The sequence below is a fragment of the Mytilus californianus genome, unplaced genomic scaffold, assembly GCF_021869535.1.
Source record: "Mytilus californianus isolate M0D057914Y unplaced genomic scaffold, xbMytCali1.0.p SCAF_2, whole genome shotgun sequence".
Classification (NCBI taxonomy): Eukaryota; Metazoa; Mollusca; class Bivalvia; order Mytilida; family Mytilidae; genus Mytilus; species Mytilus californianus.
In genome coordinates this window covers 35057658-35084421 of record NW_026262668.1, presented here as the reverse complement: position 1 = coordinate 35084421, position 26764 = coordinate 35057658, and the positions used below count along the sequence as shown (strand labels likewise).

The 26764-nt window shown below is 31.5% G+C and overlaps 1 protein-coding gene across 3 annotated transcripts in view; it reads right to left on the bottom strand.

Annotated features, from left to right (window-relative positions):
* Positions 1-12377, bottom strand: part of LOC127729774 (protein STPG3-like) — a 35418-nt gene extending 23041 nt beyond the window's left edge. Inside the window, exon 1 of one of the 3 annotated variants that reach the window (XM_052237654.1) lies at positions 12211-12377. Coding sequence is in view for 1 of the 3 variants with exons in the window: in XM_052237653.1 (XP_052093613.1) it covers positions 5842-5890 (49 nt within the window). In the remaining 2 variants the exon portion in view is untranslated. Of the gene's footprint in view, positions 1-1875; positions 1970-5841; positions 5972-12210 lie in introns of those variants that run through there. The other 2 variants (XM_052237653.1, XM_052237655.1) reach the window with 2 other exon arrangements.
* Positions 12378-26764: the final 14387 nt, after the last annotated feature.

Here is a 26764-nt window from a genome sequence, read left to right as displayed (position 1 = left end):
ACATTAAACTTACAGGAGGTATCGGATTTAACGTTCCCATCTTGACCTGACGTGGCTGTGTATTTATACATCACGCACATCCAAACAGGGAAACATATTTTTTTTTATTCGTCATTTTTAGAACTAATACCAACATTCTGTTTCAATGTCAATCCATCAAACCAAGCACATATGTTGCCGATGAAATAAAAAACGAGTATATTGGAATATGATGAAAATAACACTATAAATTTCGTGCGTTCGAAAAACTTGATTAACCTTCATCAGGAACGCAAAATCCAAATATTGAATACCAGGGATGCATTGATACGTTAAAAACGATGGAGGCTACATGTATATGACCAAAAAGGGATTAAAAGAATAGCCCAGCAAGGTCAAATTTAACAAAGGGAGTTGGAACCTTAGTTTCTTAATTTATCAACGAGCAAATTTAAAAATATGTTATAAATTATATCAGCACAGAAGCCCTGACTACTGAATATATTTGTTATTGGAATTAGTGCGGTTCTTAAGAAAGATTTTTTTAACTAGGAAAAGAGATTGATAAATGTTAATCATTCTTACAGAACATTGCGTAATGAGAAAAAGTATACGATATTTGAATTTAATTGAAGAGTAGCATGTTTGACAATAATCGACATTATAGAAACTTAGTCAACGGCTACTGCTAGATTTTGTTAAATAATATGACTTTTGCTCATTGTAAAAAAAACCTATTACTATTTTTCACATGTAAGTGATATTTCTTATTTATCCATATATGAGAATGTTTAATGCACAAACAAGTACATTTTAGTTCCAGAAAAGGTAGAACTAATTGATTAATTCATTATTATCGAACAGCTCATTTGAGTCATACTTATGTTGCTATAACTATTCAAAGACTTTGTATTTACATTTGGGCATTTATGGTAATTGTGAACTATTTTAAGCTTCAAAAATGTTTACCTTGACTATATATGATCAATCAATTTGAAACCTTATAGAACTCTCCGTCTCATATCAACACCGACAGACGTTTGACAGACTGATGACTTAAAGTATCAACAACTCAAAAATTTAGTTTGCGATCGTCACTTAACAAAATAAGTGAAAAACAACGAGATATATTTACGTTATGTGATAAATATATACGTCACGCGCAACTTGTATTATTGGAATAGACCTTCACCAGGTACGCTGGATGCTAAAAGTGTGGGAGCCAAATACATATAAACTATTTAAAAACAGCGTTCATGAAAAAAAAAAAAAGGAATGAGCCGAGGAAATATAGGCATACCTATTATATCCCTGTCCCAGGTTAGGGGGATGGTTTGATGCCAGCTAACATGTTTAACCCCGGCACATTCTGTTTGTGCCTGTCCTAAGTCAGGAGCCTATGATTCAGTGGTTGTCGTGGTTGTCGTTTGTTGTATATTATATTTGTTTTTCATTCATCATGTTCATTGTTTTGTACATAAATCAGGCCGTTAGTTGTCTCGTTTGTATTGTTTTACATTTGTGTCATTTCAGGGTCTTTTATAACTTATTATGAGGTATGGGTTTTGCTCATTGTTGAAGTCCGTACGGTGACCTACATTTGTTTACTTCGACGTCATTTGGTCTCATGAGGAGAGTTGTCTCATTGGCAATCATACCACATCTTTTTATTTTTATACAAGAGATAGGAACAGTACTCGCATAAATGACCATTAAAGCAGTGTAAATCATTCTAATTTCAAACTGCAGTCGTACATAGATGCCAATTACATTTTTTCAGAATATCTTTTTCACTGAAGTTTAACAATATCATAACGAGAAAATGAATATCATTGTATATAGAAAATTTCAGAAATGTTTTAAGCAAGGAATAATAGAAATAAACAATGTACATACCACACTATATTTTGGTTCTACTGCCTTGACTTGTTATCAAACTTTCAACTGAGATCAATTCTATCCAAAATATATTGTTTTGTATCCAAGAAAAAAAAAATGTACATGGCAAAAAACACTTGTATATTGTTATCATACCAGGAGATCTTAACAGTTAATAAATGTTTAATACTGTCAGTGAACTATGATTGTAGAATTTAAATGCCCGATCACATACTTGAAGACGTGCACAAAAGAATTGTATAATGTTAATCAATATCATCTGATACTTTGATTTGACTAATTGTAGCTATACGTAAAACGAAAATAGTATGTACTTAAAATTAAAGGTATTTAAACACTACCCCAGGTTCAGAGTAACCGTAATAGTTTACATAATGATAAGTTTTACACCTATATTTCGATTAAATTCTTTTCAAAGTTATGTAGCTCCACATGCTTGCTTTCTTTAATCACAGTAATCCTTTTTATGTTTGATGGTAATCAATTGTTTTTTTTTTTATTATTCAAAAAGATAACAGAAAAAGCCAACAATGACACACGATCTGTAACAAAAGGAAGTCTTAATATCCATTTTTTAAAACGGGGACTTACCCCCAGTGTTATTTAACCCTCCTTTGATGGTTATATTTCGCTTTCTCTTCCTTATTATAACTAGTATTGTTGGTTCATTGTTGGCGTGTTTACAGTAGCGGCTAGATACATATTTATCACTATAAATAATGAAGGTATAACATCCAGGATTGATCTAATCGTTTACTGAACTTTTTAAATCACAAATCATATAGGAAGTAATATGGAATTATGAATTCAACTGTAAGAATCTATATTCCTTAGCATTCAGGTTTATTACAATATTGTCGTTAGCAAAGCAAATAAGACTAAGTCATCTGAATCTTTCTGTTTGGTTAATTACGCATAGTAACAAAAGGTTATATATCTTGTAAGTTATAAGGATTAATTTTTCAATCCCGAACTAACAGAAACATACTGAGATTGGTAATCTTTTTCGGTATTTGGAATTTCGTGAGTATTATCAAATTAATGGACGATGCATCAGACCGGGTTTCCAATACTATCAATGACGTTTTAATCCCAGTAAAATATTTGTTTAACATATTCGAGTGCACAAGAGTGGGGTTTGGTTTTTAATAATCAGAAGATGACATACTCTGAACTTGTATGTTTGGTTACTGCAGGCTGTACATATTACAGTAATATCAATTATTGCTTTAATTAACAATGTTTTAGCCCTGTGTGAATTAAGTCAACTGGTTGATAAGTTTTTTATTATGTGTTTTATTTGTGCTTCTACGGAGCACCCATGTTGTAAAGAAAGATATAAGTATGCAGAAAACAAGTTGACTCCAGCCTGTATCAAATTAAGAATCTCGTTGATGCGGTATGATTGCAAAAGAGACAACTATCCACCAGAAACCAAATGAAATAGATGTGAGAAACTGCAGGTCACTGTACGGACTTCAACAATGAGCAAAACCCATACCGTAAAGAAAGCTATAAAAGGTCCCGGCATGACAAAATTTAAAACAATTCAAATAATAATTCAAGTCTGATTTAGGTTCAAAGCAATAAACGAAAAAGAAATATAATAGACAGCAGACAACGACAACCACTGATTTACAGGCTTCTGACATCGAACAGGCACGTGCAGGACGTGGAGGGGTAACATTTTTACGATCGTTCAATATCCCCTTACTTGATTAGTTGTTTTTTGTCTCTGTTGAAAACATAAGCAGTGTTTGTGTCTACTACCCTGTCAATTTTGTAGGTGGGCTTATGGTGTTGGTGCTTGTCCATCATACAACAAACAACTTATGTTGGAAAAGGCGTGTTGCTTGATTACTGTCTCATTAACGTTACCAATAACTCTTACCAACATTTTACCTAACTCGGACACATCACATTTCTAATGGCATTTAATTGCATACGTATACTTCATTTGAACTGTGGTGGACAGTTGTCTCATTTGCAATCATACCTCATCTCCTTTTTTATAACATACATGTATTTTGATTTTGATTACATATTTTATGTCATAAAACTTAGTGGGTTCAAATTAACTTAATGCATGCAAACCGACTTTCATTTACCTTTATACTTCGGTACGGGTGTCATATTATATCGCTTTCAGTTGAATACATATGTATGACTTTGTATTGTTTGATAACGAATAGCAAATTTGCCAATACAGATTGCAACGTATTTCAATACTTTATATGACGCGTCGAGCAAAAGTATCACTTCAAGTAAAGGAAAGGAAGATATGTTTATATTTGAAATAAAACCTAACCTAATTGAGTATGTCGTCTCTCAAATACTTTGTTTTGATAAGGAATATACATGTACTATTATATAAGAGCATTTTGAAACGATTTGAGAGCTACATGAAACCCGTTTCTCTTTTTCAAACAAAATATAAAATTCCAATACAAAATGTAAAACTTTAAAAACTTTCATATCCTGAAGGGTTTTTAAATCATAAAAAGTTAGAATAGTTTTAAAGGTTCCGGACACATTTTTAAGATTTGTTTCAAAAACAGACCAAAAAATGTGTTTAAATATTTCTGCATTTAGAAATTAAACATATGTGTATGTGAAGTCCATACAAAAACACTGCGTGTAGTGGACAGCCGATTCGGCAGTCATTGAGATTTAAAATTATTGCTTTTATCAAATTATGAAAAAGTGATTCTGAATACCGACATCACGAACGCTTAGACCGAAATATTTAAAAGCCAGGGATGCGTCAATACGAAACAACTTAAGGAACTATATAACTGTACTATTTTAATGTTTAGTTCATTTATGGTAATATGCTTTTGGCGTGGCTCGGTATTTATACATCCCGCCATTGTGTTATTGTGCTATGGTCATTTTTATATTCTTGTCTTTCATTTTTGCTTATGTACTTTGCCTATAGAGTATCTATATGCTATTTTGATTTTCTTTGTTAAAATAGTTATTTGTTTTTATTATTGTGATTAAGATTATAACACAATGTTGACTGCTGTACTCCAATTTGACATTTTTACCTATTATGTCTGTTTGTTTTGCTCACACATTGTTGTCAATATAATGGAATTCAATGCAACTGTCATACATGCAAGTGAGAGGTTTAGCTAGCTATAAAACCAGGATAATCCAACAGCTTCTACATCAGAAAATGCCTGTACCAAATTAGGAATATGACAGTTGTTTTCCATTCGTTTTATGTGTTTGAGCTTTTGATTTTGCTATTTTATAAAGGACTTTCCGTTTTGAATTTTCCTTGGAGTTTGGTATTTTTGTTAATTTACCTTTAACAAAAAAAAGAGAACCTAAACAGAATTGCCAAATTCATCTAATGCATCTCATTTTGTGTATACATTTTGGCAGATTGTGCAGATGGTGAAACTTTCCAATTTAAAGCAATCAAATTCTCGATGGAGCCGGGTATCAATTTTTATTATTTTGCATGTTTAAACTTACATCTCCTAGGTGGCTATTTTCCTTGAGTTGCGTTTATACGGAACGAGCATGCCTAGTTTGTAAAGAAACTTCTGAAGTAATCTAATTAAATAAATGAATGGGTTTATTCATACTAATTTTCATTCAAAGGAACATTTTTGATTACGGTGATCTGCGAAAATTCAAATCGTGTGAACAGAATGATTTTTGATTTAACTGATTGACAGTGTGGAATCTGATAGAAAATCGTACGATATAAACGCACCTTTAAAATCAATAAATCTCACCGTATCCTATTAGCATTCAAAAAGATGGCCCTTAGTATATCGAAAAGGGTATCATTAGCAACTATGTTGCCTTTCAAATTACAAACCATTAGTATTACAACCTGGTGAATTGGGCCTTTATTCCATTTTTTAGAAGCGCAAAAAAAAAAAGAAAGAAGAAAAATATTAGGTGATTTACCATGTTTTACAAAGAAAATTTTTAAAATCCTACCTGGACGAAAAATCTGGCCTTCACCAGCACGATTTCTTATAAGCACCATTTTGTTAATTTTACACTAAACTCCATCCAAATTCCATTTTGTTATATATAAAATTCAAAAGGCAGTTTTATGTTTTAACAATTTCTTAATTTATGTTTGGAAACAACAATACATGTATTAATTTCAAAGGTCAGTGATTTGTGAAATATAATTCTTTCGATCAATTGATCAATCACTCGCACAAAAAAGTTAATGGACCAAATTAGCGACAATTGTTTATATCAGATATAAATTATGCTTTGTAAAGTCTTTTTGTTTTATATTTTTAGTAATATATTCGTATGCTATATTATTGAAATCGGTAACACTCATTTTCAATAATATTTAATATCTGATTTCAGTTTTGATACCCTTCTGAACCTCTTAGTCACAAAATTAAAATCGAAATCAATACACCGTTTACTTTGACAAAGATCTAAGACAAGGACATCTAAATGAAAATGAATCAGATGAAAATAATCAGTTTAAAAAACAAGATCAATTGTTATTAGTTTGGCAAAAAATAACTTTGTATAAGAGGCTTCTGGGGGGTAAATAAAGTTAAGTTTTTAAAACAAAAATACTTGTTTTTAAGAAATTAAATAAAACAGTTGTATGCGAATCAAAATCTTGCAACAATCTATAAAGGACGAGGAACTAGTTAACTCTTTACCATTAAGCTGCAAAATAAGAAAATATAATGCAATGTTGTAATTGTTAAAAAAACGAGGTTTATATATATGGACTCACTGAAGACAAGAAACATAGTTTTCTAATCATGACGGTTTTCAAGATTTTCTTATTTGCTTCTAATGTATTAAGAAACTCATGATGGTCTGGATGGGGGTCCTTCATTTCTGTATTCTTTAAAAGTTTTATGTCATTTTTCTCTATTCTTTATATTTTAGCACCCCATTATTCTCTATTTTTTATTTATTTTTTGCCATATTTTTCTCTATTGTTTTCCTTTTTTCTGTTGGTTTGGCCCATTATTCTTTTCTGTATACCCCATCCAGACCCTCACTCATGGGGCAAAGGAATAAATACATGTGAGTTAAGGGACATGTGTAGTTTACGTCAGTGAAAAATCAACCCATCGATACAGACAAAAAAGACCCCAGACATCTCAAGGTCAATATACGGTCTCTAATAAATTACTGAAAATTATTATACAAAGTGTCAATCTCTTATTTATAGTCAGAAAATTTGTGAATAATAGAAAACATAAAAGAATTGCTATCAACACTAAAAGGACCTTTTCTGTGTAAAACAATTTTTCTCAATGTGAAGTTGATTTGAACAACTGTATTTAAGTGTACAAAATAATTAAGAAAGTGTGTATGGATGTTTGAATATATTTTAATAAATTTCAATCGTTCGTTCTTAAATATTTTTATTTTCTTTTGGATTTTTTTTTCTATACGTTTAACCCTCGAAGAATTTTAAGTAGGAAATAATTAAATAAATGTACGGGTTGTGGTCTAACAAAATTCTAAAATTGCTTTAAGGATCTTTAAGTGAATAGTATCACCAGAGTCGGAACGAGATCTGTACAACGTTCTCATCTGTCAATAGGATATAAACGAATTATCAATTTTTCATGTTGAATTTCATCAATTTTCCGATAGTATCTACACATAGATTGGACTTTATAGCACACAATTTACTATTTTCTCTCATACATGTAGTAACCAATCAATACTTAAATGCCATTTACAAATATTGTATTTTCGCCTTTAGTCTACAATATAATTTGTTCATGCTACACAAATGAGGACTTACTACTTACTACTGAGAAAATCTATATGAGTAAATGAATCTGATAAAATATTAAACATAATTATGTTTGCAGGAGGTCAAAATATTAAATCAACTTACTAGATTAAATCTGGGAGTGCATTGCAATCTTTGTCATTTTTTTTTGTATTGGGCGGGTTTAGAGGAAACAGCAACAAACATTAAAATAAAAAGCCCAAGTACCTAAAGATAATGAATTTGGAAATCGTAAACTCGATACACAATTTCGATGATTATTACTTTCATAGAGTCAATATTTTATACTTTCATAGAGTCAATATTTTATTACTTTCATAGAGTCAATATTACTCATTTATGTCCGAGCGTTGTGGTTCTAAGAATCTGAACTGTGTACCAGAGAACTGTCCACTTTAACGTTTGGTCATATGTTACTAACTATTAAAGATCAAAATGAAATCATTTTTAAAAATGGATATGGATTTATTAAAGAATTAAAGATGCTTCTTATTGTGTAAAATACCTTACAATGCAGACTGTGTACAATCATTCACATAATTATTTTTACATATCTTAATTTAATTTACATATTGTATTGTGTTGTATTGTATGCATGCATACTTTATTAATATTTTACTGTAACAAATCGTTTTATGAAAGAAGATTTTATAAGTTTGATTAGTTTGTGTATCACGCCTTCTGCCCATTTAGGCAAATAGAATATGCTTAAACAAAAAACCCAAACCTGTTGGTCCAAAGCATACATGGTGATGGTAGCTCGGCATTATATCCTTATAAACTCGCTTGTTGTGGAATTTATATTGTGAACATTTGCTGTCGGCATTTTGTATAATATTTAAGACCAGGATCCTGTGATGAGTTAACCAATTGAAAGTTTTAGTCAGTGGCGAGACGTTCTTTTTCTTGTTTAAATTTTGATAACAAACTGAACTACAAATTCTTTTTTTACTTACATTAAACAGTACAATTTACTACGCAGAATCGAGACGTTATTTTTTATCGGAAATCACGGTCTCTATTTAATAACCTTGAGTATTGATAGTTTTCGGTTCAGGTCATGTTATCATGATATAAACATAACTATAAAATACATCCAATTTTGGTTTAAATACTCAGACATAATGAAAATGTATTTTATCGAACAATTTAAAACCGTTTTGAACAAAATAGACCAAATACCTCGATTTAATTTATTTAATTTATTTTAAACTGGTGAAACTTAATTTGTTTCAACGACTATTCACAATGAAAGTTAAGGAAAATAATTTTTATATTTTAATTAGTATTCTTGGCATCCTGTTCGTTACAGAGTGTCTTAAGAGCAGGACACCATGTTGTTCTATTAAATAGACAAACTTTTAATAAACGATAATGGCTTCTGATAAATATTTCCAAAGTTTCTCATTTGAAATTAATTAACTATATCTTATTCAGCTATTGTCCTATTTTTAATTAAAATCATATTCATAAAAATACACTTCGGTAAACTAAATGCAATATATTTAATTGCTTGATATTTAAAAAATAGGAAAATAAACAATTGTTGAATTTATTTTCAATTTATTTACTTGATTTATGTTTTTCTTTTTAAGTTTCGATTGATCAATGTATACCATAATTTGAGTGTAATTTGCCGTCCTAACTATTAGCATAAAGCTTACTTGATGAAGGTTTTTGTCAGAACTGGCACGTGTTTAATCTCTGTATATATTTATTCATTATTTAGTTTCACAGATGTACATACTTAACCGAAGTAGCACCAGTCTTTATTATTTTTAATGAAAGTTTCCATTGTAATACTTGAAATCAATATATGTTGCAGTATGATTAAGTTCTAAATTATGAAAACACTAAATTAATGTCATGCGTCCGAAGAGATTTTCTGGTTTTATCTTCATCGGGAACACTCAGAGCCGAATATTTGAAAGCCAAGGATGTATAAGAACTGAAACAGCTGAAAAGCTAAATGACCAAAAACACCTAAAAATAATAGCCAAATCCATCTATGGTCAACTTTCCCCGAGGGAGTGAAAACATTAGTTTCTTAATAATTTATAAAATTTTAAACGGATAGTTTTAAAAAGGTTTGTTATAAATCATGTAAGGACAGAAGTACTGACAACTGAGCTGATAGTCAACCAGCAATTGACAGAGCAAAAGTCAAAACGACACATAACGTCAGCGTTTCTAGCAAATGTCATTTAGAACAAAAAAACGCAATACCAATGAGATCGTCTTGAATTTTGGAGATTTTTCAGTTTTTGACATCAGGTACATTAATTTGTAAAAATTGTCATTAAAATTATTGACTGGTTTAGTAGATTGAAAATGGAAGAAACAGACGAACAAGCAATTTAAAAACGTATAACAGTGAAAGAAGGAATTCACACTTAAGATTACTATATAGATATAAGAAGATGTGGTATGAGTACCAATGAGACAACTCTCCATCCAAGACATGATTTGTAGAGTAAACCATTATAGGTCAAAGTACGGCCTTCAACACGGAGCCTTGGCTCACACCGAACAGCAAGCTATAAAGGTCCCCCAAAATGATTAGTGTAAAACCATTCAAACAGGAAAACCAACGGGTCTAATCTATATAAAAAACGAGAAACGAGAAACACTTATGAACCACACCAACAAACGACAACCACTGAACATCAGGTTCCTGACTTAGGAAAGGTGCAAAGAAATGCAGCGGGTTTAAACGTTTTAATAGGCGACAACCTTCACCCTACCTGAAACAATAGTGTAACATCACAACATAGAAAGACACACTATAAAATATCAATTGAAATGGCTTAACTCAGTCAAAAGACATATTAACAAAAACAAGTGAACATACTCTGAACGAATAAATTTGATCTATGACACAATGTAAATACAAAATTAATAAAACAAGGGGGTTAGATGTAAACCAATATCAGAAAGACAACCATAACCTTGGACAAAATGATGCCAAATAAAATAACGTACACAGATAAATAAAAAAAATTTTGTTGTAAGGTATACATGGAGTACGGAAATAATTTTTACAAAATAAATAATTTTGTTGTTCCTAGTACGAGAACAAAAGTGAAAATTTATCGTCATACTAAACACTTATCAAAGGTGGTATATATTAGAAATAGTGAGACTAGATATAACACTGAATAAGTAAACATTAAATAACAAAAATACATTACAAATTGTATAAACAGGTCAAATTATCACGAAAGTACGATTTGAGAGTACTCGCAATTACTGAAAGCTAGTTAAAAACCAAAAACAATAAATAATAAAAAAATCATGCATCAGAGACTAAAATCAACTAAAACACATCCAAGGGATTTAGTGTTTTAACGTCATGAACAGTCAAAGAAGACACGACTTGTGCAATGCTAAAATAAAAGTATCGACAGGCAGTAGGATAGTTAGGAGTTAACCTGTTGATAAATATGTATAATGTAATATATAGATAGAGTAATCTCTATATAGAAAATGAAAGTGGATGTGTATTTATACATCCCAAAAAAACGTTTGAAAAGAATACAAATTTAGTTATGTTTTGATTTTCTGATGACAAAATCGATATTTGTGCCAAAGTAAACTATATTCAAAGATCTAATTCCAATATTGGTAAAATAACCTTTACTAATAAGTTTGTTTAAAGGTTCCATGAGTTTACACGAATCATATAGTGATTTCCGCGCTTTTAGTACAATATTACCGTAAAATTTAGGATGTGAAATACCGTCTTTAATAAGTTTTCTACCGGTACAGCCACATTTACTAATCAAATCTTTGTATCTATGAAAGAATTTAGAAAAAGTTTTAAGCAATTTATGGTAACGAAATCCCTGACTTAATAATTTACCAGTGATGCATTAATTACGTTCGTCAAAATCTATGACATCACTACACACACGGGCATCGCCGTCTAAAAAGGGAAAATTAACAATAGGGAATGTCGTAAATTTTAGTATAGTGAATAATTTATTTTTGGTTTTAAATTCTCAATTTCAAAATATCATACGTAGATGGGTGACGGAAGACGAAACCTTTATTGACTATTAATAAGAATTTGGCACTATTTAGATGTGGGTGGATATACAAATCTTTAATCGTCGATTCATTTCTAATTATACCTCATATTAAATAATCGCCTTTTATAATACTATTGGCTAAACACATACGACAACAAGATTGTACGCCAGGAATGCTAGAAAAATATAGTAGACCAGCAAAGCTGCAGACCCCAAGAATGCTAGAAAAATATACTAGACCAGCAAAGCTGTAAACCAAGAATACTATCAAACAAGATACAAACTTGAAGAAACCAAAGCAGTGTATAAATTCAAATTTATCTAGCTCTGAAGAGATGACAACCCCACAGATATCTTTTAATATTTTATTAAATTGTAGAGTTACCGATGAGTTTTACATAATGTCTAGCTTTATTCAGACTTAATATGATCTTTTTTGTAAACAATTTTTAAATTATATAGCAGTCGATATATATTCATAAAAAGTTACGGTCAAACACACATAAAATTCGTGAAACCAAAATATTATATACTTACTTTTTTTAGTTGAATTCCTTTATGAATTTCTCTTGTCGTATGTTCATTTTACAACTGTTGCAACTATAAAAATATCATTTTTCTAATTAAACCGCCATATTGTATCTGATCAAGCGTTCGGTAGTCAAGATCTTCCGTTTAATTCTTCATTTGGCTGATTAATAGACCGACACCTTTATTTTGATAGTATATATACAGGTGAATTGCTGTCGGATAGATTATATAGTCAAGCAATTACCGTTTCCATCCATTTAAACAGATTAATTCTTTACGACCAAGGTGTTTGATACATATATTTTGAAGTTTAAATATGTTTTCAATATTTATAAATACAAATACAAAGAATAAAGTTTAAATGTTAAGTTTTAACTTAACATTTAATATTAGTATATGATGTAAACATGTTTACTATATAAAATATTTCAAAATATCAACTATCATTCATCTTAACATTAAATCCCACATTTTTTTCCATTTTCATGTGATACTTGGCACTGGATACGTCTTTGACATCGCAAGACGGTCGTAGCATGCACAGCATGAGTTGTAAAATAAAAATGATCATACAATATCACACCAAGAAGACAAGGAATAAACGAATTGAACAATAAAAGCACAAAAACATAAAAAAATAGACTTAATAAGAAGGATTACCAAAGGATAAAACATGCTACACCGAAGACAATGTTATCAGTATGCTGGAGTTTTTCATTGACAACATATTGGTCGAATTTAAAGGTAAAATGTTCCAGCAGTTGTCGGTATTCCTATGGAAACTAACTATGCTTCTCTCTTTGTCGACCTTTTCTTATTTTTACGAGTCTGTGTTCATACAGACACTCGTAAAAAACAAAAAGACTAAAGGTGGCTAGATCATTTAATTTCACATGCAGTTTTGTTGATGATGTTCTTTTCATTAACAATCCAAACATTCCTGATTGGGCCCTATATATATATCCTCCTGAACAAGGGATTAAAGAAACAGATTACCCCGCCTCATTTTTAGACATACCTAGAATTTGACTCCAGCGGTAATCTCAGTACCAGAGTGTATGACAAACGACACGATTTCAATTTGGAAATCAAAATTGACGATTTTGAAAACGTCATCAGTGTCTGAGCAAAAAAATAATAAGCCAAGGTTTTGATAAAATAGAACGTCTCATCCCTTTTCCCAAAATGTTGATAGGACGGTACAAAGACCTAATAGCACTGGTATCAACGTGATGATCGTAACTGCAATTACGATCATCCCAATATGACGGATACAAATTCAGGTAAATCACATAAGGCCGATTTCTCCACTTTAACTGCTTATTTTCAGATTTGTATTATGTCAAGAAAAATCTTTATAAGCATTGCCATTGAATGTTTTTTTCCTGGAAAAGCAACCAGAAGAACGAAAATCGAGATACAAAAAAACACGATGATGATCGTAACTGGGTCATTCTACATATATAGGCCCATTTTACAACGTGTATTAGATTAGCCGAAAATGTGGTCATAGCTGTTCTTCTTGTGTATCACTGCATGCAAAAATTATTGGTTTTATAAGGAACGTAGTTAGCAGTGATTAGAACGCAACATGAAGATCTCTAAAAAATGAAATAGATCACATAGTTCCGGAAAATGTCATTACCGTAACGGATTATAAGACATTTATTTTTGTAAAAACCAGATTCAATTTGTTTTTTTGTCCTATTGACATATTGTATACAATCTTGAAGTTTTATAACCGATTCTAGCTATTTTCAGTTACAATGATCATAACAACATAAATTTTAATGGTATATGTTGGCAAACAATACTTGTTATAATTTCCTTGACTTTGTTTTTAAATATTATGGTTTTGTTTGTTTTGTGTTTTAACACTTTGTTACTTAAAAAATGTATTCATATTTTATAGTAATCTTTACAAATGGTATCATTCATATAATTACAGTGTTGCAAATCTGCAAATCAATGTTGTTACGGCAATGACATAGTGTTACGTAAGTGACCGTTACCGTTACGGCAATGATTGTGTACCCTTAAACTGTGTTAATGGAATAATGGTGTACCTTTTTGAACACCGAACCTCAAAGCTGCAAGAGAATTTGACAAAGAAGCACTTATACCAGTATCACATTGTGCATAAAAAGTATTAAAATCATGTGTACTATTAAATTTAAAACAAGGAAACGGACAAGTTGATTAACGATATGGTATTCTTTATTTCTAAAGAAAGTATGTTAAATACGCAGCATTGGGGAGAAAATCGAGAACTTCAAAACAAGTGGCGAAGGACATTGGTTTGGCAAATGCATCTGTGTTCGCTCAACCTATCACTGTTAAATATAAGAGGGTGTATTCGACTGGCATCGCAAACAATATAGTTTGTCAATGACTCGCCAAAGTTCGATGGTTTTCCCGAGAAATCCAAAATCAAACTGAACGTTTTGAGATTGTCTGAATAGACAGAAAAGTAGCAACAAACACCTTTTATTTATATACTAACTAAAACAGACAATAATATTTTACAGATAGTAATAATTCAGAATTAGAATAAAAAAAAAATTATTGTTTTTATTTTGATCAGCTGGACTTTCAAATCAAATTGTTATTTATTTTAGATAAAGATGCATAAGAATATGTTGTTTCCATTGGTTTCATTCAGTGCAGCTAAAATTAAATAAGTTAATCTTAAACAAATTTAATGATACGAAAACGAACGAACTTGAAACATGATTCAAAGAAATCAATACAACTGTATACAGTGTTAAATTCCAAGATCATCTTTTACTCGCTTCCAGACTTTTTTGTTAGCCTCGTGATGGCGGGATCCTACCTTTGTTGGAGGATCAATTAAACTTACAAAGTTGGAATGATGATACTTTACAATGTCTAGAACCATAGGCCAATAAAACCTATTTTCGCCGATCCTGTGCATCACCTCAACTTCACATTCGTTTGCATCGATGTCTTGTATGATTCCAGGGTACAGTTTGTTATCATAAGTGAAGATACACCATTTTCCGATGACTGATTGGTCTAAGGAGTCTGATTGTATATTCGTTGCATTACTTTTATCAAACTGAAACTCAGATACCCCAAGACAATCACACGACTCTGGTTTCTTACAGAAGCAACTAACATGCCTTGACTGGACTATTAAATTATGTTGCTCCTGACAAAAAACCTGAAATACAACAAATTATATTTATTTACTTCAATCGCAAAAAATCAATGTATTTGAAACGCTTGTCTGAGGTAAAAAGTATCAAAATATTGTGAACAGTAATCTTATCGAAAATGTTCCTTGTATTCTATAAACAACTGGGACTTTAATAGATAGGTTTTTGAAACAGTGTTTCGTATTAACATAGTATTGTTCTTTAAACATTGTTTCGTTTGCTAGCAGAGTTTGCTTTCATGATCTAAATTGTCATCAATAAACCAGAATGTTTCTTTTGCTATGAGGGCCTTGTAAGTGTATTGTTGATTTGGGTTAAGACGTTTGACCACTTCATATGTGGCTTTTGATAGAACGTTTTGAACTTTGTTCATAGTGTATTTTTTTCTTAAAACCCTAAAATTTTGATTTTTAACCGGCCTTGTTATCATACAAAGGCTACGCTATTTGACTTTGGGTGGTTTCCGAGGTCTGGTATGGTCTACAAAATGATCTCATGCCTCTTTTCAATCTTTGGCAATCATTCAGTTGTCTAAGTACATATTTTGATTTTGGTTAATTGTATACATTGTTACAGTTGAATCTTTTTTTACCTTTTCTTCTCTACGTGTTCACCACTTACAGGGCTGCCAACATTTTGAAATCAGAATGAGTGAGATTTTCACGGCATTTGCACGGCATTTGTACGCGACAAAATAGTATCTTACAATCAATGCTAGGTGTTTGATATTTTTCGAAATTCATACAAAGAAGTACTGGAGGGAACTTTGAACTTACCTGAAATGAACTTTAAAAAAGGATGCAATTTCAATACTTTGCCAGGAACATAATTGCCAAACATTAACTAGTATATTTTGTTTGTTTTCATGGAGATTTTTTTGTTGTTGCCTATGTTTTTGTGTTTGAAACTTTTAACTAGTACAGATTAAAGAATGTGATATTTTATTATTTGTATCAAAAGAAAAATTAAGTATAAAGCAAAATAAAACATACTTTATAATATAAAAAACCCAATTACATATTATATCTTATACATTGAAAAACAACAAATAACAAGTAAATGAGTCCTGAGTACACAGAATCCCCCACAATCACTTCTACTTTCCATTTTCAGTGAACCATGAAATTGGGGTCAACACCCTAATTTGACATACAATTTAGAAAGATTTAGATGGGGCATAAAAAGTGCAACTCTTCAACAAAGAAGTGATTAATTTTCATTTCAATGTTCTTTGTTGTATTTAGAAGTTGCTGATTTTAAATCAGCTAAAACTTTCTGTGGTGGTTCAAATTTATTGCAGGGCTCTGGGACTGCCATTTTAATTGTCAATAAACTACTTAAAGTCTGTTCCTGCTGAAGAGAGTCCCTGAAATCAGTTTTGTTTTGCCTTATGAATGAATAAACTCTTTCTTCGTCTGCATTAGAATGAGGCAATGTTGCAACAAGTGTTGCAACAATACCCAATCTTTTAAATCTTCGTTGGCCACTAAGGCTACATTTCATATTCAACAGAAATGCCCACAATACATCAGGTCTATGGTAATCAATGTTGTTTTCTCTCAATGCAGCCTCTTTCCAGACAAAACTTGGAATTTCACTGTCTGACATTGTTTGGTAGTCAACAAACTCTTCATTTAAACATTCTTGATCATGTGGGCTTTTTATTCCAATTAAATGTTCAAATCTGAAAAATAGTAGTATACAAATTTTACTTTTTTCAATACAATCTTTAGCAAGATAATGATAATTAAAGACATATGGGTCAATAGCCACATTTACTATCAGAATAAAATTACACAAATAATACTTATCATAACTGTTTACCTTACAAAGGTCTTGTGATATTGAGACATGTACTACTTATTAATCTTAAGGATGATACGTGTCAACTTGTGTGAATAAATGATTGTATGCATTAGATCAAGAAAGTATAAATGATCAGTTGAAAAAAGTAATTACCTTTCACAAAAATACATGACTTGATTGATGTCAGCCTCAAGTCGTCTTTGCACATCAATGAATTGTGAATACTGAATCACTATATCATCCAAGGGTAGGTGTTCTAAAGAATACTTAATTGCTTTTTCATAAAATACTCTTACACCTCTGTAAAATTTCTTTTCTTGATATGGTGATATGTCTGCAGACTGCAACATTGAATTCAGCTTGGATTTGGTAGTAATGCCAATGCTGATTTGTTTATCTGAAATAGATATCTGAAAACTGTACAATTTGTCAGTAATTTTTACTTTAATTTTAAAAAGGTGAATCTTTGTTTGAGTATCTTTTTCAAATGTTTGTATTTATGTTTGGTATTGTTCCATGGATCATTGATTTCTTGGATGTGCTTTGAAAGTCATTCTAGTACTTAAAGGTTTGCTAAAAACTCATCATCAATTATTTAGGCAACTCTTAAGGAAGTTCTGGATGTTAATCTTTTTATGCTTTGCCAAAAAGAAGTTTTAATCATGCTATTAAAAACACCGTAAACTACTTTGTTTGGCAAAACTCTTTTATTTCATAATGATTATACTGAGGAAAAAAACAAAAAGAAAACTAGATGATAGAATTTTAAAAATTAAATTTGAAGAGTTATGTTTTATAAAATAAAAATAAAATGGGGTTATTTGTTTTCTTGCAACATAATAAAATAGGTTTATTTACAGTTCAATCAATAAATCTGTATATGTGGTCTAGTGCTCTAGAGAGCAGAGAGCAGGACATGATGATGCTAAGCAATTGGTGCTGCAGTGTATCAAAGGTGTGAGTTTGAATCCCGTAGAGGGACAAAAATTTGTCAGCATAAAAATCTAATTCTAACACTGTTGGGTTTAATTTTCAGATTTATATATATATATATATAAATTAAATGATCAAAGTTAGTTCCCCTTATAAAATCTTATATACTTTTTTTTTTTTAATAAATAAAAGGTCTTTCAGTACTTGTAAAGTATACCTTTAGATACAAGAATACAGGTTTTTTTGAATTTAATGAAAAATCATGCTAAAAAATTATTTTGCATATTAAAATTACTGATTTTTTATAAAGATATATACCAAATATTGGATGGTCGAAGATTGTTATCTCAATTTATGTTCAGTTAAAATTACCATCAAGCTGATTTTTGCAGTCTGAATAATCTATTTTAGGTAATTCTTCAAACTGGCATGTCAACAGACTTGGCTTAATAAATTTGCCCATCAAATTTTTCAAAAATCTATACATCTGCAAAATAAAAATTCATAAAAAATAGTAAGCTATAAAATGTACTTCTTGAGATCACCCCCCTTTTTTTTGGTGGGGTTAGTGGTGCTCAGTGTTTAGTTTTCTATGTTGTGTTTTTGTGTATTTTTGTTTGTATGTTGGTCTTTTTCTTTTGTAGCCATGGCGTTGTCAGTTTATTTTTGACTATGAGTTGGACCTCTGGTATATTTCGCTTCTCTATTAAAAGCTTAAAATAATTTCATTATTAAGAATTGCCATGATATAGCTGTAATATTGCACATACAATGCAAAAAAAAAAAAACAATCATTATCAAGTGATTCTATAGTTGGATACATGAGACAACCTTCAGACGCTTAAAGACATTTTAATACAGATGCTGGTTATGCATTATGCTAATGAATAATTTCCAAGCTTTTTCCGTTGATTTTTAAAAACCACCAAGACATGAATACACTTATTTACCTGCTGATACAAAATATGAACAGATGGATCTTGTCTTTGCAGTAGCAAGTAGAACCTGGTAAAACATGTATAACACTTTGTATAAAAAGCATGTAAACCTCAGTCATAGGATCATTAAAGGCTGCTAAAAGCCTTTTATATCTGGCTGATGAATCATCTGAAAAAAAAAACCAATATATAGACTTACTTTATTCATATACACATGATATATATTAAATACTATTATACATTATACTAATATGTCAATAGGTTAAACCTATGTTGCGAGTGATAAAAAATTAATACATATTCTTTTTATAGAAAAATGTATTTGCACTTGGCAAGGTGTGTTTTGTTCTACTTCCGATACCTGTATGTTCCAAGGGAGAGAACCAGACTACTTTCTTTGGCGCATGCGTTCATGGGCTAACCGGAAAGACAAACAAACTTCTGTTATCAAAATTTCTTTGAAATTTTTGTTTTGACAAGCCTATACCATTGAGCGAGCTTATTGCTCGGTTTTATAAATTGTATAGGATAAAGAATTCCACCTGATCTTAAAATCATTCTTGTTTGAGTAGATATTTAAATTTTTATAATTGTATAGAATTAGTAATATGAGGTGGGCGTTACCTGATGAGCTCGCAAAGTTTTTAAAAAAATCTTTCATTCAACACTAATCAATATTATTAACAAAGGTTGTGAACAAATCCCGGGGCGAAACTAGGTATCTTTTTGGCGAGAGAACCATTGGCTATTGAAAAAAATTGGGTAAGATCAGTAGCTCAAATCAACACGTCTGCCATAATAGCTCCCTGTGGGAGCTTAATAAAAAGACTTTAGTTTTGGTAAACTTACTTTTTGAGAGAAAGTAACTTTTCAGACTTTCATACAACTGCAAGTTTCTATTCACTGCCTTCTGTAAGCTTAACCATCTTGTTGAACAATGCATGACTACCTCTCTGTACTCTGTGTCACAAAAAGTGCAGAATTCTGAAACAAAAAAAAAACCATTTCTATCTGTTCTAATCATGCATACCCTGAGATGAAACTTTAAGATATTGTGTAAGGCTTATTTGATTTCTTTTTCCAATTTTTAAATAAGATTTACTCTATGTAATGTCCTATAATCAATTTTTTTTATAGAAGTGCCTTCCGATCCCCCATACAATTAATTCTGGAAAAGCCCTTACCTATATTATGCTTAAAATGTTTATCAGTTAAAGATGTTTAATAATTTGTGTTGCCAGGTTTGAATTGACAATTCTAAGAAAATCAAAATAATAATTGAATATAGGGATTGAGGACTATTAGACCATTCAAACAAAAAATGATATATAACAATTCTTATATGATTTGCATATCAACAAATACTTAAATGTGATTGGTCCGTTAGAGTTTCTTTCCTAGGTTTACACTTCGATAAACCATGTTGCCGGAACTACTTACGTTGCGTATGGAACCATAACGTTGAAGAGTATTCATGCGTTACACATGAATGGAATTCGGGGGCATAAAGAAGGATTAAACACATTTTTTCTAGAGGTTATTGATGTGTAAACTGGGTCACTTACTCACAAACTTAGCATTATTCAGTTTGTGAGTTACAGTGTCTACATAACCTCAATAACCTCTAGATAAAGTGTGTTTAATTCTGTAATAATTTCTCCAAGTCTCTAGCGACAATATGATAGACTAAATGTGGCTTAGAAAAAAATGAAACAGGTAAAACTAGTAGCAAACATTAACTGAACTATATAATAAGTATGAAAATGTACCTTCAAGTCCAAATTTTCTGTTGGTGCTCTTATCAAACCAGTACCCAATATCAACACACATATCTTCAATATCAAAGCCAACAACCTTTTACAAAATCATATAAAACAGTAGATTTGATAAATGCATAATTAGTACAATTGCATGCTTCATCGATTAAACATAGAAATCTTCTAAAAAAAGATATGTTTGAAAACACATGTAACATATATATATACAAACAGAACGAGACCTGTTGTCATATATTGCAATATAAAACGTAGCAAGTTCAATTATCTCCCTTGAAATATTTCGGACCAATATTATTTTCCGTCATGCACATCCTCAGGTTGTGTACTGCAACTGTGTAAAGTTTCATCGGTATTGGTAAATTTTTAAGGAGTTGTGCCTACATAAGACGTATGGATGGACAGACAGACAGACAGACAGACAGACAGAAAGACAGGGTGATTCCTATATACTCCCCCCCCCCCAAAAAAAAAAAAAACTTTGTTTGTGGGGTTATTAAAATAAAGACACGATAAAACATTGGAGAAATTCAATATGAAGTAGGTAAAATCGGGTAAAGTGTGAAGTCTGTTTAGGTGTCAATTCCAGTAAGACATGGAATCTAACTGAAGATTCTTATCTCATTTGTGAGACATAAACTTCATATTTGTCGATCAATTATTGATGACAACTTTATAACTCTCAAGCACAGCAATTTATTTGATGTTTTTTATTTTAATTCCTTCATATGTTGAGTTTTCCGATAACATTTTCTTAAACTTGTTTTTTATTTAACAACACATCAATTCAAGTATAAAGTTTTTACCTCAGCAAAAGCATCAGCAGCTTTTGATGCAGTGTTATGTAAAATGTGGCATGGGCAACCAAGGAAATATACAGCCGAGTTCTTCTGAGTAACCCTGGATTTTATTGAATTCCTAATGCCAAGATTCACACTGGCATTATCAACAGATACTGCCACACAGTTACTCCATGGTATGTCTAATATGTTAAACACACCATCCATTTTGGTAAAAATGGTTTCTGCTTTCCCTGCACTTGTACCCTTTGTTGTGCACATAACAACTGGTGCTTCACAGTATCGCCATCAAATATTTTGATATTGTACAGTCTACGACTTTTTGTGTCTCCGTGTCTTTTGCTTTCCGAATTTCCTTTATATTTTTTGGCTTGCCTATTTGAGGTTCTGTACAGGTCGGAGTTAAAGTTTGAAGGCTTGTGGTTATTTTCTTGATTTATTTGTTGGATTGCTTGGTTTACTGCAATTATTTTGACCTTCAAGTATATGATCTTCTTCTAATTGGTCTTCTTCCAAATCAACTGGTCTTTTGTGCTTGCCGGTTTTCTCTTTTTGTTTTTTATTCCATTCAGTTATTGAAAAGAATGGTATTTCCAGTATTGTACACTTGCTGTTGGGGGAGAGTTTTTTTTCAGTTGTTTTAATATTTCTTTATATTTAGCTACTAGGTGGTCTACTATTTTCTGTGTGTTCTGGTATTTGATTTTTATTAGCCTTGTTCTTCAGTTCAAGTCAGTGAAATAACAAGTACCAATTAAAATGTATAGCCAAATATCCTTTTCAATGAGTTTTAGTTCAGTTTCAAGGTTTTCCTCTATCCAGGATAAAGCGGAATTCGCGTTTTTCCTCCTTCACACCACCATGTAATATCCCTGTGTTGAGAATGATATTTTTGCTTTTGAATTTTCGCACCTATACTGTCACCTTAGAGAACTGGCTTATATTTCTGTGGCCCTTCAGGTGTTGGAATTGGGCGATTTGCACTTTTCTTTAGCTTTACCAATGACATTTATGTATGTTGTTGTTAAATATTAAATATGTTGAATCCGAACGATGAATTACAGAAAATAAATTTTCAAATAACCCGATATACAAACACAACCCGACACTTATCATAAAAAATAAAATGTTTATATAACAGAAGGGAAGCAATATGAGAGCTTGTATTGAAATTTGAAAGGCTCGGTTCCTGGGGTTAAATAAATTAAAATAAAGGGATTTAATTTTAATTTTTTTTTTTTTTATGTCTCTATGTGTCAATATGGCGATCACCTGGAGAAGAATTTATAAATATGTTTATTTGGGTTTAACTAAATACCAAGACGATGTGTGTTTGTTTGTTTTGGTTTTTTTTTCAATATGGCGCTCACGGGGTGAAAAAAAAGGCGGTCATTTTGAACTAGTTAAATTTGATTTTTTTTGTAGTCTCACTAAGAATTCAAGGTTTTGGTTATTGTTGTTCTGCCTAAATGTATGTAAATGTGTGCTGTACAAGTATTAAACAATGTGCATAAATGCACGTGCCAAACTAGACAATATATAAACTCTCAAAAACTCGCTGCTCAAATTTCACGTCTTCTTCTTCCAAGCCTCACTCTCAAACAAGTCTTGTTTACCACCATCCGTCACAACTCGGCCGATTCCGTACCTCATCTAATTAGAAGGAGAGTAGCGGATTCACCCGAGGATTGCCGATGATTGGTTTACCGCGTTTTTGTTTCAGACGCTTAAAAGATGTGTTGAGGTTGCACTCCACAGTTAGGTGTTAAAATTCCATTAGCTTCGCCCTTGTAACCAAAGATTGCGCTTTAAATAATAGCCTCAGAATGCATCGCTGTATATTTTTGAATTCGAATAAGTCAAATAAACATTTTTAGCAGGATTTTATATTATAATTTGGCATTAATTAGATTTAATGATGCCAGTACTGTTAGAAATTTATACCCTGCTTGAGAGTTTCTAATCCAAGGTTTGGTATACTATTTACAGCAAAATTGACCTATAAGTGCTTTTAAATACCTAAAAATTGTACAATTTTTCCTCTTTTAAGGTAATTTCATGATTTTAAACAGAAAAAAAGGGAAAAGTTTTAGAAATTTACCCCAAATATGAGACAGACTTGAGGTATTTCACTATGATCAAGCATTTTTTTTTAAATTACTTTTTGTCGCGGTTCAACATCAACTGCTAACCTTCATAAAATCTTTATTACTAAACCAATTTTAAAAACTAAGGAACCATTTTAATCGTAACAGCTAGTAGAACACAGAAAATAGTACTAAAAATTGAGGCAGGGGGGGAAAATTTCATATTAAGATAGCACTCCACAGTTAAGTGTGTAGTTTCGCATTTTGGCCCCGGTGGATTTTTCAAATATGAGAGCTAGTGTGCAATAAAATTCATTTTTGGATAGCTGAAGATAAAAATAGCCTTCATAGTGGGTTTATAGGAACATCAAGATTATGTAATGTATGTAACATGGGCTGTTTTCTGTATGACAGTCCGTATTTGCATATCAATACCAAACATTGGTCCGGCAATTATTGTAATGTTTTTTTCCAGCTTTTTGTCGCACGAACTTTGTGATTAAATTTTACGAAAAGGAGGCGAAAGACACCCATTTTTTATTTGATCATTTGGTAGAATAATGTCAACAGTTTCTGAAAAGGTATCACTCGAAGGCATTGAAATTCTAGTTTGATCCAAATTTTGGGGGAATATGTGACATTTCCACCCCCTTTTTGCAATATTTTATGGTAAATAAATTCAGAATGTTGCCATGGATACACAAGAAAGGAATTATATTTCACCATTTTAACTTTTGAAAATCAAATCTATGGAAGATACTAATTACATACATATGCACATGTATAACACTAACAGTTAGGTTAATGTATTAGAAAGAAAGGAATAGAAGATGATAAAACATTTTGTGGTTCAATTTTAATTTTATTTTCTAACTGTGGAGTGCTACCTGAGAAGGTTTGAGAAAGGAACCAGAATAAACGATGTCGGAAAAGACAAGTCATTAATTTCACGGATTTCCGGAAGTTAAGTTATTAAGTCACAATTTTTCAATAATAAAACGAAATGCGTGAGATTTAATTCGTTTGCGTGAGAGCGTGAGAAATTCGGCTAATGCGTGAGTCACAAGCTAAATGCGCGAGAGTTGGCACTATTGCACTTATACCACGATACCTGTTGTGTAAGATCCTGTTCATTCATTTTGACATCTTTCTTTTGACATCTGTCACATTGCCTATACATACAATTTTTATTGGCGATATCACAACAAATGTTGTCAATTAATGATTCAACCCTTTTAGTTGTTATTAACTGTGATTGGTACAACTTTTCTATTAGTTACTGAATATTCTCATGCTTTATACAAAGACATGTTTCTCTATCGTTTGTGCTCGGTTTGGCAATCCAAAAGGGTCTACATTTACAAAACAAAAAGTATGAAAACGGATGTTCTGGATATTCGATGTAAAATTTCTCGTGAAGATGTCGAAGATCATCATTTAGGTAACGCTTCTGTATCTTTATTTTATTTCTGGTTATAATCTCCTTTTTACCAGCGGCACATCTACTGTTTTCATCCCTTTGCTGAAATTCTCGGACCATTTTTAAAAATTTCGTCACAGTTTTATTTTTATGCTGTTTTCTAGTGTATTCTAAATGTTCTGTTGTTTTTGTTTTTTCTGCAGAAAGAAAATGTTTTTTCTGTGAAATGTTTAAATCTGTATTTCTTCAAAATGTTTGATTTCACTACGTTTCGTATAAGTTTTCTTTTCACTTTTATTATCTCTGTAGTTTTGCTTAATGCCTTCTACTAAAATGAAATGATACAGGAGTGTTTTCCTTACTTTCGGGCTAACGTTCTGTCCCCTTAGCGAAATATTTGTCTTAGATCGGGTGATTCAGATGAAAGGTTTCCTTTGTTCTTCATTCTATGAAGACGCTGACGGTAGCGTTGGTTTATTTTTTCTGCGCTGATAAGCCGGACACTCACTTTCTTCAGTTGTCTATACGCCTTTGATCTATCTTTTCTCACCTTTTTTACCTCGTCGCTGAGCATTTGTTCTTATTATGTTCTGTTGAAAATCTCTGGAGACACAGGTGGTGTGTTATTTGCTAAGAAATTATTTGTTTCGATTGCCTGCTTCATTCTTTCTCTTTTATTCGCTTGGTGTTTCCTCCAGTGTTTTCGTGTTCGCCTTTGCTCTCGATCTGTCATATCCTGAATTGGTTTGACAACACCAGATATTTTTTTATCTTTGTATCTGTTCCTTTCCTTTTGCAGATATTCACCATATTTTCGAGGGTCTGATTTTTGGCGCTCTCGTCATCGCTTTGCTCTTTCAGCTACCGTCAGTACCATAATTTTGTTTTTAGATTTTGTTTGCAAGAACTAACTTTTCTTTTGCAGAGTCAATTTGCTCTTGTGCATCACAAACGTATTTTGACCAAGTTATCTTGAAGTCGTCAGTAAGAGGATGTATTCGTAGTAATTGCTTGGGTTCAATTTCAGCTAGGACTAATGATTTATCTAATTTGGTGATCCAAACTTTTAGCTCACTTATTTCTAGAAACAAAAATAAAAGCTTGTATTATGATTATTATTTAGTGAGTATTTGACATTATTATAATCATTAGTTATATAACTTATAACAAAAGGAAACGAATGTGTCCACAAGACATACCCCCAATAATGAAAAACGGTAAATTTGTCATCTTCGGACTCAATTTGTATTTAGTTGTCTTTTCTTAAAAATTTTATGTCCTGTACCAAGTCAGGAATATATGGCAATTGTTATCACATAGTCCGTTTTTATGTATGTTGGCAGTTCAATGTTTCTGTTGTTCCATTTTATTTCCTCTTATAGTTGATGTATTTCCCTCAGTTTTGGTTTGTGACCCGGATTTGTTTCAGTTAAATCGATTTATGACTATTGAACATCGGTATACTACTATTGCCTTTATTTAACATCAAATGATTCCGACAAAGCTAACTCTGGTCCCTGTAAGGTCCTAAAGGTGCGTTTGCACTGTAATATTTTCCCTCCGATTTGATACTGTCGCCCAGGTAAATCGTTCAGCGTTCTGTTCACACAATACGATTTTCC